The 19,145-nt window shown below is 40.8% G+C and overlaps 1 protein-coding gene across 3 annotated transcripts in view; it reads left to right on the top strand.

The window, feature by feature from the left end:
- SLC43A3 (solute carrier family 43 member 3) overlaps nt 1–16,582 on the top strand; it is a 38,317-nt gene extending 21,735 nt beyond the window's left edge. For 2 of the 3 annotated variants that reach the window (XM_087950494.1, XM_026683761.2), the window contains exons 5-14: nt 2,002–2,048; nt 4,408–4,484; nt 4,886–4,978; nt 7,141–7,280; nt 8,835–8,983; nt 10,291–10,473; nt 11,361–11,480; nt 11,585–11,771; nt 13,165–13,288; nt 13,485–16,582. In XM_087950494.1, coding sequence (XP_087806620.1) covers nt 2,002–2,048; nt 4,408–4,484; nt 4,886–4,978; nt 7,141–7,280; nt 8,835–8,983; nt 10,291–10,473; nt 11,361–11,480; nt 11,585–11,771; nt 13,165–13,288; nt 13,485–13,610 — 1,246 coding nt within the window. In that variant the 3' untranslated portion in view covers nt 13,611–16,582. The remainder of the gene's footprint in view (nt 1–2,001; nt 2,049–4,407; nt 4,485–4,885; nt 4,979–7,140; nt 7,281–8,834; nt 8,984–10,290; nt 10,474–11,360; nt 11,481–11,584; nt 11,772–13,164; nt 13,289–13,484) is intronic. The other variant, XM_026683763.2, reaches the window with a different exon arrangement.
- The last annotated feature ends 2,563 nt before the right edge of the window (nt 16,583–19,145 follow it).

Genomic DNA, 19,145 nt, shown 5'->3' with positions numbered 1-19,145 from the left:
TTAGACCTGGCCCACGGGGCTGCCCTGGAAACAGTGAAGGACCGTGGGCGGCCCTCCTGAGCTCCGTTTTCACTGGCAGAGGGTTGCAGGAGGCTGTTGCAGCCAAAAATGGAACTCAGGAACCATTTTTGATGGCAGAGCACTCGGGCCACCATGGGCACCCCAACACGAGCGATGTCGAGTTGGCCATACCTACCCGAGCCACGCCCACCCCAGCCCCCCGACGTCAAACACAACCCTGATGCGGCCTTCAATGAAATCGAGTTTGATACCCCTCCTCTAGAGACTTCCTATGAATCAATCTCGATAGCTGACACTTTTGGTCTTTTATCATGTCTTCATACAAAGTGATATTTAACTTGCACGATGAAGTTTGTGTGAAAGAGCTCCTATGTACTTCTTGTGTTGGTCTGAAGATGACTCACCAACCATCTGTTGAGAACATGAATGCATAATGCTGTCCTCAGCCCTAGCCTTTGCCCATCGTAAATGCAGCCTCTGTTTGGCTTCCCTTTTTTTTTTTTTTTTTGCTTATTGGAAAAAGTGTTTTCCAAATTCTCCTGGCACAAATACATTTCCAGCACATAAGTTGACTAGTGTGTGCTGTTGCAAGCCAGCCACGCTGTCTCTCCTCCAATCCCTGGTACCTGCCTTTCATGGGTGATTAATCTTGGACTGCCTGCTCCCACCGAGAAGGAACTTTCCTACATAAATTCCTGCAAAGTGCATCTTAAGCTTTTATGGACTCCTTATATACCTGAAAACATTTTTTGGTTTAGAACTCCGGTCTGCCAGTTCCTACATGGGTGAGGCACTGGTGTAGTTCTGGATACGTGAAGAAGTTCAAGTGGCATGAGTGGGTTATACAAGAGCTAATGTCACTTCCTTGTCTCTGCCTGTGACATCCTATTGTGGCAAATCCCATGTAATTGCTGTGAGATAGTGTTATTTTGCACACTTTATGGGATATTCATAGGCGCTGCAATCACTTGTGACAGGAGTCACCTTGCAACACTTATTGATTGGGATATTTGGCACCTGGAGTGAATTTAATACAAGTTTGACCAGTTTCCTTTTCCCACCAGTTTTCAGTCTTACAAGGCAGATATATCTCTGTCCAGGGGAAAAAAAGTGGGGGGGGACCAATGGACAAGCAGCTGAAGTTCAATCAGGAGCTCCACTCTATATTTATCCTCCAGCCCACCAATGTATTGGCTGGGATGTTTTGGAACAAATGTCTGTCAGTCTTAGAGAAGATTAGTAAGCTGGTTGGCTCTTCTTCCTGTTGCTTGGAGTTTCAGAAGATCTGATTTCATGCTGATCAGGCTTTAGCTGACATGTTACTGGCGCAGAGCATCTCCAGCGGGGCTTTGTGCTTTGCATTACCTCAAATCCCCCATCCTAAAGTTCTGCTAGGCAGACGAGGCTTCTTGCGGTGGGCAGGCAGAGAGGCTCCTGCTGGCATATCCAGGAGCTGACTGGAAGCATCAGAAGAGGCTCTGTTGAAACTGCCAGAGGCAGCCTCAGCAGCGAAGGAGCAACTGCTTTGCTTCGCTTTCAGAAGTATAGAGTGGATGTTGTTTTGTAAAGAGTTTCAAAACCTACTTCATGTGAAACTTCACGATAGCTTGTACTGGTCACATGATACATTACTAATTTAGAATTTAGCTCCCAAAATGTACCTTCTTGCTCACTTCTCCCATCTTATAATTTCAGTCTTATATTCTCTTTCTCAGTTAGCATCCTTTCTTTCATTCTCCCTGAGTATTTCCAAATATCCTCGATTCAAAATTTTATTTTACCGATACATCTGAGTGACCAGTTGACCTTCTGTCTTCTAACAATGCCCATACTTGCCACAATTGCCTACCTATCTACTGACCTACTTCTCTAGGTTAAAGCTGGAAAGCTGGAGAAGCCACAGTGTCTGGTGGAGATGAAATGAAAATATGCCACAACCTCTTATACACTCACAGCTCTGGCTCTCCTTTTGTTTTCCAGATCCTCCTACACCATGGGTACTCTCCTTGTTGCATTTTCTTCAGCAGGTGAGTGCTTCTGAATGAAGAGCCCACTTGAGCTCACTAAACATATGTCGGTATGTAGAAAATACTAAAGAAAGCAAGATGAATACTGGCGATGAATCATTGGGAGATGTTGGAGAGATGGGGACAGTTCTCTGCAGTTTGTTTCCTTTTGGCAGCATAAGGAAATGTGGTTTTCAAGAATATATGGATGTGCCTTGATATGAGTAAAGAACTTGCTATTGGCCTGGTAGACTTGAACACACACACACACACACACACACACACACAGACTCCCCCCCATCATGTGTAGCAAGCTCTGACTTAGGAATGTAACAACAGTGCAATCAGTCCTTGAATTACTATCACAATTGTGACCAAAACTTTCACTGCTAAATGAGAGAGTTAAGTTGCACCCAATTTTATGACCTTTTTTTGACATGGTTATTAAGCAAATTACTGATTTGTTAAGTGAAGGATGCAATCATAAAGCAAATCCGGCTTCTCCCACTAACTTTGCCTATCGGAAGCCAGCTGGGTATGGCCCAAATGGCATTCACACGATCCTGGAACATTGTAACCATCATAAATCCATGCCAGTTGCCAAGGGTCCGAATTCTGATCATGTGACTGCAGGGACTGGTGTAAAGTGCGAGAACTGGTAATAAGTTTTTTTTTCCATTGGTGTCGCAACTTTGAAAGATTGCTAAATGAATGGTTCTAAGTCTGGGAAACAATTTGGGAAACTCAGATAAATTTTACCGATTTCAAATTAAGACTGCCAGATCAAATTAAGTTCAAATTAAGACTGTCAGATATAAACAACCTTATATCTAAAAAGTTATATAGAAAAGGAAATACTGTACTGCCAGGTTTTCTTTCATATAAAGGTAGCAACTGTTGTTGTTTTTTAAATTTTTCTTTAATGCTACTACTAAAAAAAACCAAGATCCTTGTTCTCCTTATTCTATTAATTGATCTTATTGAAGGCAATTTAGGGGGTCCAACTATTGATAGTGGACCATAGGGTTAAGGGTACATAGAACGCCTTGGTAACTGGTTCTCAATGCAATGTTTAAACTAACCTCTGTTAGCTAAATGTGGTATAATGGCTATCCTTTGACTGTTCAAAGCTTGACAACTAGTTAGATGTGAAGGATCCTAGCTATTCATTGTGCTATTCTCTGAGGTTTATCTTAATGTACATTTATACATTTATCTTGAAAGGCTACAAGGTGTCTGACTGGATGTGTGCCTCTCTTGAGAAATAATTCTACTGTATGTATTTTGGTTGAGATGCTTGAACTGGCGCCAGCTCTCCCCAAAAATCATGTCCATTGTCTAGCTCCCCTCTGCTCATGCACATCTGCACATGATATTTTTTGCTAATATTTATCAAAAGACAAAGGCAGGGCAAAGGCCGTGGGCTCATGCTTTTCATGACTAATTTCTCAATCTCCAGAACTTTTATAAAATAACTGTTGCTACAGTTTGCTATGCTCCATACTATGCACATTGGGAACTAGTAGGTCAGGATGGTTGAATGGGCAATATATGAATGGCTTTTCATGCACTAGTGCAGTGGTCCCCGAGAAAATTTTGGTGGCCCACAGAGAAATGTCACCCCCAAAGCAATTAATCCAGGCTACATGGGAACACAAGGCTGCGTCGCCCACATGGCCCGCGAGAACACAAGGCTTGCATTGCTTGCATTGTGAACAACATGAGGTAGTAAAGGGAGAGGGGAAAGAGCGGAGGGGGGAACTTGCTCCACTCACCCCACGCACCTCACCTGGCCACCAGGATGCTTCTTTCCACTTCTTTCTTCTTCTGCTTTTGGCTGCACATAAGGAAAGCAGCAAAAGTCTTTCTCTCTCTCTCCCAAACTCTGCCAGAAATGAGTCTTTGGGACCCTGCAAGGCATCCTGCTCCAAGAGGCTGCGCTGGTGCGACAAGTCTCACAAACACTCATTTCTGGTGGAATTTGGGGGAGAGAAAGAAAAACTTCTGCTGCTTCTGCTGCTTTCCTTGCATGAAGCCAAAAGTCTTTCTCTCTCTCTCCCCACCCCCGAGAATGGAGCTGGAGACAGGATCCTACGATCCCAAATAAAGAATGATCGATCGGTAGGAAAACAGGGTGGGGGATTTTCCTGCAGACTTTTTGGGGGATTTTCCCAGGGTCTCTGGTCTGCGGGATTTAAAATTATGAGTTTGGTGGTCCCTGAGGTCCAAAAGGTTGGCGACCCCTGCGTGACTAGTGAGACTGATTATCTAGTTCTAGTCTGTGAATGAATATGGAAGATGGAAAAAAAGTAGTTTGAATGATAGTTTGTCTATGTCTTGGTTATGAGCATGATAATACAATGATTTTTCTTCTTTCCAGCCACTGCAGTAATGTTGTATCCAGCAATGACATTTATTTCTGTTGGTGGGATCCTTTTCATTCTCACAAATATGCAGGTTTGAATTTCTTCCCTTGTGCATCCTACTGGGGTGGGATGCTGGGAAAGGAAACTGTCCAAAAAAAACTTTGTGGCAGGGCGGGGGCAGATATAAGTCTAACCATGACAACTTTTGGGTATGGGGAGATCCCAGAGATATCTTTATTTCCTCTTTTGAGGATATTCAAATCCAGCTGGGAAAAGAGAACCATGATGTCATTTTCCTACAATTTTCAGAATGTATCAGGCTAGTCTGGAGTTGAAATTTCAAGAAAAGTGGCCACAGGCATGGAAGAAATCTATTTCACAAATTGCTTATTCTTCCATAGAATCTAACTTTTTATATTCTAGCCAGAGTAGTTCATGTACTATGTCCTGCTGCCACAAAAGGGGATTAGTCCTTTTAATTTATTTCTCCAGGTTGGGAACCTGTTTGGAAAACATCGGTCCATCATCATTACCCTCTACAATGGAGCCTTTGATTCTTCCTCAGCTGTATTTCTTATCATCAAGGTTGGTGAGAAAGTCTTTTTTTTTTTTTGCCTCCCATATCAATTTAATTTTAAAAAGGCTGCCACTTCTATGTTTGGACTTTACTGTCTCGTTGCTGCTTTTGGTAGGTGCCGGATGCCACAGAATTACCTCATTGTCCTTATCTGTAGCACTAAAACATGACCTTAGAGCCATCTAAATTATCAACACTGAATGAATTAATGACTAACGATAACTTGTTTAGATATTCAAAGAAACAGCCTGCCCCATGCAAGCCAGGCTGCAACTTTAGGAGGGCTAAGATATAAAGAGAGCACAGGCATGTTATGGAGGACCATAAGAGAGTAGATCAGCAAGATCAGGGTGGGGGAAATAAACTAGCATAAATAGATAATTGGTTTAACCCTCAGAGATATTTTATCTGGATTTATATGCTTAAAACTAAGACTAGAGGTAATACTTTTCCTTCTTGCCTCCAGCGGATCTATTTTCTCATTAAAGGACATGTGCGAGCTGATTTGGAAATAGCGTGCATTTCTACATAGATTAGCCCATGCATACTCAAGAGCCTTCGTTGCATGTATACAGCTCCTTTGCTAGTGGGCATTAGAGAAAGGCCACCATTTGCATTTGACCATGAATCTGGGACGTTTTCACCTGTTAATGCTGTTAACAGCCAATTGATATACCAAAAATGATATACCAAAGTCACTCCTGTGGATTAAGTTAGTCCACTTGGGGCAGAGCAGAGGTTACAGCCAAAATGAGACCGTTGCCTGTTTCATCCTTCTTTCAAGGATTGGTACTGGTTCTTCTTCAGTGAAAATCAATCTTATGGAACTCTAACTTTGAGCAAAAGCTTATCAGGGAAAGAAGCTCTGCATCCCTTTCCCTTTTGCATTTGTTTGGGGATAGGGATTGATAGATCAGCTACAGAAGCTCTGCACGATTGACTCTCAGATCAACCTAGTTCATGGGGTTGTTGCAGAGGAAAATAGGAGGAGGGGATGCTATGTATACCACCTTGAGCTCCTGAAGGAAACGTGGGTTACAAATAAAATAACAAATATATACCTATATGTTTATTTTCCTTTTGGGTTGAGTAGGTGGACATCAGGAAGAAAAGCCTCCTCTCCTTCCTTCCATTTGTGGGAGAGTGCCTTGCATTTCAGACATGGAGGGTGGGAAAGAGGGAGGTAGTTGCCTGCCATAAAGTGTTTGTAAAGTCTGGTCCTTGGTCTCCATGTAGATCTCAGGAGGAGCAGGAGAGGCTTGCTGTTGAAAGCAGAGTGAGCCTGATTTCAGCAGGAAGTAGCGCTAGAAGTGAGAGAGAGGACTCTTTGTCCTGTTGCTTCTTGTAATTCATGACTCAGCTTTCTAAAGCTCTTTTGTGCCTGAACTTTGCTTGTAGAGGAGAACTGCAGTTTCTGGGCAATTCCCAACAGAATGAATAACTAAGGCTGAAAAACCTAAAGTAACTGTACTATGTGACATGTTGCATTGACTATAGCCCCCATCATCCCCGCCCTGATGGCCAGGTTCATCCAGCATCTAGAGGAGGTTTAGGATGCAATTTATTGTAGTCACCCAGATACTGTCTTAGCCTGCTGTAGAAAGCAGACCATTGGTGTATTTGTTTGGGTATAACATGTCGTGTGAATTTTAGTGTTATAAACCTAGGCCTAGGATTTAGTGTACTGCACTTTATATCTGAAACCAAAATTGTATACCACTCTGGAAGTGGGGATACACTGCACCTATCTCCTTAAAGAAACTGTACTTTTTTCCTTGGGCTCAGCAGCCATTTTCTCCCCTTTTGAATTAGGAAGCGTGTAAAAAAACAACTCTCAAACCAACCAGGGAAACACAAAATCTCATCATCATCATTCACATCAGTGACCTAGCTTTGCTCTGCTTGCACCCTTGCCCCTCTCACTGTGGCGATGGGCCCTTTAAAAATGTTCTATGGTGGTACCAAAAAAATTGCCCAACCCTTTCAGAAGCTACTTGCCTCTGCTGAGAAGGACCTGCTAATGATCAGGATAGAGCAAGTGGAAAGGAGGAACTCTGAAGTCTTTCCATCTTCCTTGCTACGTTTCTACAGGAATTCAGGGATTGGTGCACACACGGTAGGAGCGTTAAAATACAGCCAGCTTATCTTGGAATGCCTTGTTTGTCCTCAGCTCCTGTATGAGCAAGGCTTCTCCCTGCAAGCCATGTTCTTCTTCATGTCTGCCTGCAGCGCCTGGCACTTAGTTCGCACCTTTTTCCTGATGCCCCGATACCATATTCCTTATCCACTGCCCCCAGGCTATACATATGGGTAAGCAGCAATTCTGTCCAATGGGCAGCTGACTCCTTTGTGTGACTTTCCCAAAATCCTAATCTCCTCTTATATTCCTATGATGTTTCGTCCAGTTGCTTCTTCCTTTTTCTAGCTGTTATGGTGATGCCTGAAATCTTAGTGACCAGAGAACGTACTTTAGGGATCTTTAGATCCCCTCTGTTAATCCTATAAAGACAATCCTTCTTTCTGAGTGCTATTTTAGGCACACGTTGTAAAAGCTTGTCCTTGGATTTGTCTAGGGATGTGCTTCTCATCTGACTGTCACTGTACCTTTAACAGCAGTTTGATGTGCAAAAGTAATTTGATGTCTAGAAAAGCTGCACCAGTAGATCTATTCTTAACACCCAGCTGTTATTTAAGGTAAAAGATGCATCCATGCATTGTTCTGTTAACAATTTTAGATTCATAACATTCCTTGTGTCTGCCTATTCATCCTAAGCTTTTTTGTCCCTGAGTTGTTATGTCATGTTTCAAGTGCTATATACATTGCAGAAAAATCTGAACTTAACAATAGAGCAGGCAGCCAGTACTGGGATGACTCATGTCATTTAAATGAATTAAGTATGCCTGCAGATTAGGTGAGTGTTATTAGCAGGCCAGACCTCTAAATGTTTACTTGCAGATATGAACACTTAGTTTCATATTTCATGAAATACATCTCATAATTCTCTAAGTTCACTTTGGATTGATGAAGCCATTTCTTGTGAGTGAAAATCAGGAGGAAAACAAGAGATGAAAAGCTGAATTCTCCACTTATTTGTCTCTTCTGTGCTTCCAAGTGCGCCTTTCTTCCTCTATTTTCAAATAATATTTGCAAAGGTATCCTTGGTCTTAATCACCTTGTTTCTATTCCTGATTGCTTCAGTAGCTTTGCTTCTTCAAAAAGGAGTTGCAGTTAGATCCAGCTGCGTGCCAGATATAGACTGGCTCTGCTGGTGTAGTTCATGCATTATGCTGAGCCTCAATAAGTGAGTTAACTCATCATTCTGTGCCAAAACCAAATAAATCACATTATGCCGTTGCATTATGTCTGAATCGGGGCAGTGAGTTTAATGGATTTACTTCCAAATAAAGGTAGATGTCAGTATCAGCAAGCAGACTGGTAATTCTTTTTTGCATTTTAGAGATACTAATGCAAAGAAAGAGTAAAGGAAAGTGGTAAGATGTAAGGTCTAGAAAGAACAATTGTTAAGTCAAATGTGACACTGAAATTGGTTTGTACCAGAAAAATACAAATTTCAGTGCCCCTGAGGCTTTCCCCTCCCTTTTTCTTTGTATGTTTGATTACCCATTTAATGTGTATAAATGTTGTGGAATGTTCACTGACTCTGACTAATTTCATTTCAGTTTTGCATTTTCATGCTAGGGTTCAATGGCTTCAAGAATTAATAAAAGCTTTCTCGTAAATCCTTTTCCTTCTTTCTGTGCATATGTAACATTGGTTAAGTTCTGTACACAAGATGTATGTAGAAATAAGTTCACAAGGCCAAGGGGAGAACAAGATGTGTGTCATATTTCCTGTGTCTGCAGATTGAAGTGTCCTGGGATTTCCCATTCATACCGCACTTATGAGGAACAAGGCTCCCCCAAGATCACAGTTGCAGGTGAAGCCCAAGATTCAAATAATCTACATGATGAGTCAGCACTCAAAGGAGAACAAGCTACCATCAAGGACAAAGGTAGAGGATGAGGCTGGTTTAGACTAATAGAATAACAGAATTGAAAGAGACCTTGGATTCCCCTGTGGATCTCATATTAGCTAGGATTACATTATTTGGAATGCTTGGGCCATTCTTCTATGTAATTTTTAGGTTCTCTGCAAAGTAATGGTAAAATATGAGTCTGCCTCCATGTATATTTCAGGGGCAGCTTTCACTGGATTTACACAATTCACCCAGGATTGAGAGATGCTTCTCTATAGCCAGTTTCTTTTGTTCTCCTTCTTTTGCCTCATTCTCTCTCTTTAGAGTTCCATACGCAAAGTCAGGTTTGAATTACCCATTTTTTTAGCTGTTAGGCATTGTGGAACATGATCAGCTCCCAAGTCACCATGTGCTTCTAGGCTATTGCAGTCAACTATTTTTTATGGGAGAGCAGATAGGAAGAATGAGCTCAGATGTCATAATTTTTCACTTTTTATGGTTTCCCCAGGATATGGGATCTACTACTGGAAGTTCCAGCAAGATATTAATCACATTTAATGTCATGTTACTACGAAATACTGTTTCCTTTTTCCTCCCAGTGACCCTGCTGCAAATTGCTAGTAAGAAACAGCAGCTTTGTACCCTGTCAGTCAATTGATCAGAGGCTGATAGAAAAGTGACTTCATACATTCCAGGAACCATTATCAAAGGCATAATTAGTTCAACCTGGAATTAAGGAGAAACTTCCTAACAGTGAAAACAATTAACCAGTGGAACAACGTGCCTTCAAACTTTGTAGGTGCTTCATCTCTGGAGACTTTTAAGAAGAGACTGGACAGCCACCTGTCTGAAATGGTATAAGGTCTTCTGTTTGAGCAGGGGTTTGGACTAGAACAGGGGTCTCCAACCTTGGCAACTTTAAGCCTGGAGGGCTTTGCTGGCTGGGGAATTCTGGGAGTTGAAGTCCTCCAGGCTTAAAGTTGCCAAGGTTGGAGAACCCTGGACTAGAAGACCTCCAAGGTGCCCTCCAGCTCTTTTCTGATTGATTGATTGATTGACTTTTGATGTCCTCTGTACCCTAGAAACTATTTCACATACTTTTTAGGTGGGTCTGGTTTGAAGTCAACAAAAATAATTATCTCATCTCTGTTTAACCAAACCTTTTTCTCCCTGGCATTAATAAAACTTAAAATCCACATATGTGTGTGAGTTATCATTTAATCCTGGAAGTGCAGTCAGGGAAACAGTAGCAAGTAGTCTTTTGTCTGAAGACATTCTGAGTTTGTGATATAAAAATCAGACTGGACAAAACTCCACAGTCTACCCATTTTTCTTTTTTTAAGGTGATGCTGAGATTGGATCAGATGCCAAGGAACCGCCTGTTAAATCCTTCTGGAAATGTGTTTTCTCCATGTTATTTTTCTGGCACTTGATATGGCTGTCAGTGATGCAGTTGCGCCATTACCTCTTCATTGGCACCCTCAATCCCATGCTGAGAAAACTCGCAAATGAGGACGACAGCCTTGGTACGGAGGGAACCCAAAAATTGTAGGGAGGGAAGGTGGTTCTTGGGTAAGAGAAGGGAATAGGGAAAGATACTAATGAATTTAAGGTAAGCGAGAAGCAAGCAATAAGAAAGAAGCTATGGAAGTGAATAGGGAGAGTTGAAAGAAGTATTGACTGGGGCAGCAAAGTGGAAAATACGAGGAGAAAAACTGATAAAAGACATTGCTTTACAAAGGAAGGATGAGCCAGAATCCCATCAGCTTACAGCATTTTTTTTTTTTTGTCAAATTGTGTTTTTGTTTTGTTTTTACTTTTTAAAATAATTTAAAGAGCATGAGAGACTCATCTCAGTTCTTTCTGGAGTCTGAAAGAAAATTTTCTCCTAGAATATATGATATGTTCCATTGTTCTATTTTATTTATGTTGCCCCCTTTCCTCCCTTCCTGGCACAAAAGGCAGGTGATTTCTCCTCCACGATGTTCTTCTCTCCTGAAATGATGGGGTCAGGATGTAATCAAACATAGCCTGAGGCCTGCCCTGAAAGCTTTTCCTTGTCTTCAGCACCGATAAGCTGCTGAAATAAGATTTAAATTGTGTCATTTTAAAACTCAGATATGAATAATGGCAGAACTCGGCTGTTGATTGCTAGATAGGCCTGGCCAGCAAGCTGAGGGAACTACCAGCCTCCTTTCATATTAGTCTTGTTAGAAGCTTTGTTCTATACCCAAAGGGAGAGTTTTTTCAGTTCTGAGAACTGAATGACCGAAGAGTCAAAACCTGAACACATTCTAACCTCATCTAGACACAACTACCATGAATTATAGAAAGGAAAAACCCATTGCATTGGGGAAATTGCCTTTGGAATAACACTGCAGTTATCTTTGGTCTTCCTTTTTTCTATCCACAGTGAGTAGCTTCACCAATGCATTTGCCATCACACAGCTCTGTGGAGTCCTCTGTGCCCCTTGGAATGGACTTATTCTTGACTGGCACAAACACAGGCAAAAGAAGGGAGAAAGTTATTCAGGTAGGCCCTTTGAATTGTGGGAATTTACCTTCCAGATTAGTTTGCCCTGCCAAAACTTTGGTGCTTTGAGTTCTCCCTAACTGAATTCACTCTCTTCGTTTCAGGGGCACCAGATCCTCTTGCTGACCTCCGTTCTTGTATCCTGTCCCTGGTCATTACAGTATTACAGTGCCTGGCCTTCTCCATCTGTGCTTCCATTCCCGTGCTGCCTGTGCAGTATGCCACATTTATCCTGCAAGTTCTGAGCCGCTCCTTCCTCTATGGAGGCAATGCTGCCTTCTTGGCTATTGCGTAAGAGAAATTGGGAAGGAAGACTTGGAAGGAGTGGGGAAAGGAAGGGAAGCGTACGGTTAAGCACGGCACAGAATGATCACAGAGGTTTATGATTCTGATGAGGAAAAATGTCAGTCAGTTCTCTTCTATTGGAAGTGCCATATATGCTTTTTCCAGTTTTGCAGGTTTTCAGCTACTAGCATAAACTGCTAAAGGGGAGTTATGATTTCTACCAGTGTGCATTGTAATTGGTGTACCCAATTCTCCTCCCCAATTCCTGCTTTAGAAAAAAGTTCTGGAGTTCATAACACAACAATAACATTCTTTTTTTTTTTTTTTTTTTAGATTTTCAGAATTGTGCTAAAATACCCCTCCGATCTTTATTGGACACTTTCTTGGGCATTCTGTTTTTTCAAATGCCTAATAACATAGACAATAATATAATAATAAGTGGAGACATGATAGAAGTACTAACCTATGTGAAAACAGGCATGAAGCTAGATTATTTCTTGTTATTTGTATTTTACAATGAGAGTTGAATCAGAAAGGAAGAAAGTACATTTCTTGATCCTGTCATCTCAAAGCCTGGGCTTTTCCCCAGAGATATCCATTAATTAAATCCGTTGATATATATTTTAATAGTGTATGATGAATTCCAAAACGTCCTTCCTTTTTATCATTCTTTTGTGTGAGAGCGCCATGAAACACTGATGTAGGTGCAAACAAGGGCTCCACACCAGGGGTGGGATTCAAATTTTTTAACAACCGGTTCTGTAGATGTGGCTTAGTTGGTGGGTGTGGTTTGGTGGTCATGTGACTGGGTGGACGTGGCTTGGTGGTCATGTTATTGGCTGGGCGTGGCCAACTTGATATCACTCACATCGAGGCACACATCTCCTTGCCTGGCCTCTCATGACTGTGGGGACGCTGCAATAGTCGTAAGCGCGAAAAACGGTCATAAGTCACTTTTTTCAGTGCCATTGTAACTTTGAATGGTCACTCCACACAAGCAAAGTACCAGCAAAGGAGGGGAAAAAAACTCCAGAGAAGTTCCTGAGACAGGAAGTCTAGTCCTACCAAGAATGTAATAAGGGTTAATGGAGAGCCAGTTTCTGTAAGCAACACCAGAATGTTTCCTTCCTGCCTTCCTTACAGGATTAGGCCAGTAATTTCTTCTAATAACCGGTTCTCCGAACTGCTTAGAATGTTAACAACTGGTTCTAGCAAATAGGTGCGAACTGGTAGAATCCCACTCCTGCTCCACCCCCCCACCCCCACTTCATCCTACTAGGGATGCAGAAAGATCAAGAAGGGGGGGGCAAAGTGGCAAGTTGCTATAAAGGCAACAATGAGGAAAAGTCACTTTAAAATGCCGAGATGATTCCCCTCCTGCTCCCATTTTATTTTACAGTTTTCCCCTTGAACATTTTGGGAAACTCTATGGTCTGGTGATGGGACTGTCAGCTGTGGTGTCCCTCCTACAGTATCCCTGTTTTACACTCATCAAGGGTCCACTAAAAGGGGATTCCTTTTATGTAAGTATTCTGTATCCCACTCAGCCCATTTTCCTGTCATGATGTCAGCCATACCCCCGGCAGTGGGGTGTTAGGATCCAGGATATGTTGCCTGAAAGGCAGCGTTTACTAGTTTGGGGGAAGTGACCCAAATCCCCTTCGAGTAATTTCGTTTGAGGATTGGGTGTTTTTATTCTTTTTCTATCTTTCCTTCCAGGTTGACATTGCCTTCGTAGTGTTAATGCTTCTGGCTTTGGTCAATCCTTTCATGGTGTGGCGGGAATGTAAGCGACGACAGAAGAAGCAGGCTGCAAGAAAGCCAGTCCTGGAGCCTTCCATCTGAGTCCATCCCAGTTTAGGCTTTGGGAACACCACCTAACAAAAGGGACCCTTACAAAGGCCTGTGTGGGATTAAACACCGTCTCTAAATTTCACAGCAACAAAATAGGCCACAGTCCCACATGATCAGGTGCTCTTAAATCCCTCAGATTAAAAGGGTTTAACTGTGTCTAAATGTGGGCTAGGTTACTAATTCCATGTTTCAAAATGAGGTTTAAATACACAATCTCTTTCTCTCACACTGTGTAGCATTTTATAGAAATTAAAACCAGATTCATAATTTGGAGTGGAGGGAATATAGAATATTTTTCATTGTTATGTATTTTTTTTCAGATATCTATTTTTGTGTATTGTATAAAATTTTAGTATAGAAGCCAATCTTTTTTTCAAACTTAAAATGTTTAATAACCAGAAACTGTATTTTTTAATATGATATTTTAAACTTTTAAAACTTCCTTTAAACTTTTAAATATATTGAGAAAACTTCTCTCTCATTTTTAATTATTTAAACATTATAATGCTTGTTTCTACAAACTGAACTGTATGTTAACTCTGAAGAACAACAACAAAAAAGTAAAGCCCAGGAGCAGCAGGAGGAAAAATTCAGCTATTAAAAAAAGAAGAAGAATCTATCATAAAATCAAGTGCCAGTCAACGAAAGCTATAAGGGCAGGAAACAGGTTCTGGATGTTTTTTTTAAAAAAATAATTGGACCTCAAAGTTCCAATATTAAAATAATATCAAAAATTAGAGAAAAGACAGCGAGTGCTATATATTCTATGACAGAACAGCAAAAGTTTAAAATCTCATTGCTCGGGCTTAGGTTCCCACAACCTTCACTTTGTTTTCCATCTCTCCAGACATTGAATTCTCAATGGGGCATTATACTTCACAGTCAAGCTCCTTGCAAAAAACATGGGGTAGTCAGCTACTGGATCACAAAACTGCCCTTCCCCCAAAATGAGTTAGCCCTAGACTATGAGTCCTATCACATGCTGGAAAACTCATGCAGAGTGGGAGTTGTCCCCTAGCACAATTTACAGTCTGTCGACTACTGAAAACTCCATTATTTTATTTTGTGGCTTCAGCATTGGAAAGAATAGGTATGGAAAGTGTATCTTCCACTTTTCAGATAAAAATCCCTACCTCACATCTCCATATCTTAGAACATCCCTGAAAGCAATTTACAAATTACTTTTGGGGCAGTCAAGAAGCAAAAACAAGTGGGTGTTACTTTCCATTGGGACCCAAGTGCTAATCCAATGGAGTACAGTACACCAAGGCTCTGTTACAATACTTGTCTTCTACATTTTCATTCCTTTGAGAGGGTTAAGACAATTCTGTCTTCTGGTAGACAAAGACAGACTCCAAAGTTCTATCAGTTTGTTTTTTTTAAAAGCTGAAAACCAATACCTAGGACAACAGTGGCCATTGTTTCTTTGGTGCTTTGCTCACATCCTTCATTTTGGAAGGAGATGAGAGATAACCATTCCAAGATGTAAAGGCTTATAAATGTTTCCACAATTATTTATGGCCGAGAAAGAGAGTTGAGCTAGTCCAGACAAGAAGATGGATGCAATGGAGTGTGGTGAAAACATTGCATTGGGATATCTTGTAGTTCTTTCACAGGAATGGCAGCTGAGAAAAATTGTTTTGACTCTTTCTCCATGTCTTAACTCTCAGAAGTAGAAAATGAGTTAGGACCTTCTCTGAGACATATCTGACTCAGAAAAATCCCCTGCTGACCTAGTAGACTGTTTCCAGATGGACTGATTCTTATACAAGCAAACAAAGGCAGAATGCAGTGAGTCCAGTTTTTCCACTTCTAGTAAACTGGAAGAAGGGGAAAACACAGAGCAGTAGAAGAAGTTGTATTCTTAGTGCTGAGTAAAAATTATGTGAATGAGGCAGAGTAATTGCATCATGAAAACCTCATCTAGAACAGTGGTTGACAACTGATGGGCCGGAGACCACTGGTGGTCCATGAGAAAATTTTGGTGTTCCGCAGAGAAATATCCCCTCTAAAGCACCCCCCCCCCCAAGCAATTAATCCAGGTTGCTTGGGAACACAAGGCTGGGCCGCCCACATGGCCCACCCACCTGCTAGCTCCCCTCTTCGGCTGAGCACAAACGTTACCTTGAGTAGAGCCATGTGAGCTGGAACTGGAAGGTAAGACCAATGGCGGGGGAGGGAAATCCGCCCCAGGGTAACTTGCTGACATTGGTGGGAAAGTCAGTCCCATATTCCAGAGCTGCAATAGTCACAGGTGCACCCGCCTGCCAGCTGCTCCAGGATGACCAAAGGGCCAGTCTTGTGACTATTGCAGCTCTGGAATATGGGACTGACTTTCCCACCAATGTCAGCAAGCCACCATCAGTCAAAATTCATATTAGTGGTCCGTGGGATTTAAAATTATGAGATTGGTGGTCCCTGAGGTCCAAAAGGTTGACGACCCCTGATTTAGAAGACCCTTGCATCTTTTCCAGAAGCATCTCTTCATCTACCCCTTATATCTCTAAATAACTAAGTTCTTCTCTTCAGCAGAGTTTATCCATCACACAGTGCCAAGGTTTATTTAATCAAGAGTTGCTGAAAAAGCTGTAATTGGCACTAAGTTGTAAATCACAACAGCTGGGTATATGTAATATGCTAAGCCAAAACCAATGAAACTACATGTTGCCTTAATCTGATAGATCAAACTAATTGTACACTATATCAACCAGCTGGTTACATCTTCTAAATGTTTAGATGAGGCTTATTCATAGATACAATGGATCTGTATCTTTCCAAATGTTTAATTGTGATGTGCAACTTCATTCTGAGTAAACGTAAGATTGAGATGTCTGGGAGTTTTTCCTGTATGCCCATTGTGTGTACAGTACTTTCTTAAGCATTGGACATTAATTTGAATTGGCTTCATTGTAGAGCTGCTTTCAATCTCTTCCAAAATAAAGTGTATGCATTGTAATTCTTAACCTACTTTGAATCTAAGCTGGGCATCTGTTTGGACAGATCATACATCAGGAGGTGAAGTTCAAAACAGGTTTGGCATGGAGGGGAAGAGAGGAAAAAAAGAAAGTGAAAGATTCTAGATCAGAGTGTATACTGCTTTTGATGTTAATATTTTATATCTTCCCCTTATTTAAGTGACCTCTACGTGACCCCAAGCCTGTGGGTTTCTTTTTTTAGTTAATCATGTTTATAAGGCTTTCAAATGCTGGATGCTTCAGGGGAAAAACCATTCCCTATTGCACATTCACAATTTATTTAAACTGAAGCTGTCATTATGTTGTCTTAACTATTATCTTCTGTGGAATTGATAATATATACAGTACTATAAACTGTTATTACAAGATTTCTATTTTTCAGACTAGAAACTAATGAAGTAACAGCTTCAGCCATACAGGCTGTTCAAAGTATACCTAATTGTTTCTATAGAATTAATTTGGAACTATGATGAAATATGATTTTGTTAGTTTGGGCATTTTGGTTTTAATTTAAAGACAGTTTAGCTAACACAGTGGGTGTGCCTGTTTATGTCTATGCTACACAATATGGTATTAATTAGTTCTCTGAATTAATATGTTTTCTGCCTAATATAATTTTAATATGGAAACTGAGAGCAGATTCATGTATTCTAATACAGCCTAGATGTGTGTACCACCATGTATGGTATACAGAAAAGTACGTGCTTTTAACAACAGAGTTAACAACAGAATTTGCAAAACCTCTGAATAATATCCCAGCTAAGCACTCCTTTTCCAGATTTTCAAACAAATTTACTATGTTTGTTTGACCATAGCAATAATTTAGTGGCTTCTCCAGACCATGCTTACTATGCCCCACAACTAGTTGATTCTTTACCCTTCCCAACTAAACTGAGAAATTTCTATGATGGGCTTTTGCACATATGTGATTAGAACATGTGGATAGAACTTTCATCTGAACTCTGTTAAAAATCAGTTTATACACACACACAGAGTTCAGCAGACCAGAACCCTCCTAAAGGCAGGACCAAAATGGCTTGTAGGACAGCAACTGATGACCTGGATGGGGATGGAAAGGATTCTTGCCACAGTCCACAGAAACTAATTAGAATGCAAGCAAGTCTTTCATACCATGAAATAAAAGACAGCAAGTGAACCAGAGAGCTCTCCTTGAACTACCCCCAAATTTTTTAAAAATGTTAAATTTGATGCATAGCAGAAAAAGATGGCTGGAGGTTGTCTTCTTGATTGGTTGGGGCACTCAGAGTTGCCTGAACTGTAAGATGGGCAGCAAATAAACTTGATAAAAAAGAAGACAACAGCCTGCCTTTCCTGACCCCAGGAGAATATTGGGATTATTATTAGATGCTGGGGCAAACTGATCGTGTGGATCAGCCCTATACATCACCCATTAACTCATAATGAAATTAACAAATGATGCTTCAAAGCAATAGAAATTTTAAAAAATGCAATAAAAGCCAAGTAAATGATACATGTGATACAAACAGGAGCATAAACAGGCAATAAATTCCAGTATTTTCTGGCCAATTTCCACAAAATCCAAACTAAAAAGCTTTAGTTTACCTTTTTTTCTGTTTTTGAAAGAGGCTAGTGAAGAGCACAGAGTCTGGAACAGCCTTGAGATACATTATTTTGACACTTCTCCTACAAAACATCATGACTACAAAACCCTAATAAACTATTTGCTTTGATTAGAAGCACTTTCCATCAGCCGTAAAAATCGCATCCTTTTTTTTCTTCCCTCCCTTCCACATTCTGGAATTTGGATTGATTTTTGCAGATGAAGCATGAATATATCTTTTTGAATTTCAAATCACTAACAAAGCTTTGTGAGAATCCTTTTTTGGGAGGACTTCTGCTTCAGTTTAAACATCATCTGAATCTATCTGAATCATCCTTGTCTAGTTCTGGAAATAATTGGATCCACTGTGTACTGCTACTGCTCTGTATTTCTGCTTCTCTGAAAATGAACATTTGGTGTCATAGATCAGTCTGCTGAAAGGACACTTCCAAATCCACAGTGGACATGGCCAGTGGGAGAATCCACACCAGTTCTGTAAAGTGAGGGGGTCTGGGGTTATTTGGGAGACCAAAGAACAAAAGAAACCTTTAGGGAGAAAGCTAGAAAAGCTAGACCAGAAGCAATACTGAGGGTTGCAGGAATCTATACTAGTATTCTGTAGAAGAACTAGTTTCTCCATGTTTGCAAGCAAGAGTATCAAATTCAATGGTAGTTGTTTTGTTTTCCAGGAAAAGATCCATGTCTGAAAACATTGGAAAGCTACTGCTAAGTCAGTATGCAATATGATTGAACAAGTTAGAAAGCTTTCTATATTCCTTTTGGATATCTGAGATTTAGATGCAGGACTCTGCTTTGTTCTGCTTTTATCTTTGTAAATCAAACAGAAAAGCCTGTATGGAATTAGGGAGACACCAGAGCCTGGGAACAAAGGCAAATGACTGAATATTTACAAAAAACATTAGCCATTTTTCCCTAGAGCCTGCCAGTTTGCAATGCAATGGAAAATTC

Source organism: Notechis scutatus, chromosome 1, assembly GCF_049901735.1.
Source record: "Notechis scutatus isolate UNSWTSFEM ecotype Mainland chromosome 1, rNotScu1.2, whole genome shotgun sequence".
In the NCBI taxonomy this organism is placed as follows: domain Eukaryota; kingdom Metazoa; phylum Chordata; class Lepidosauria; order Squamata; family Elapidae; genus Notechis; species Notechis scutatus.
This window is presented reverse-complemented; position numbering and strand designations above follow the sequence as displayed.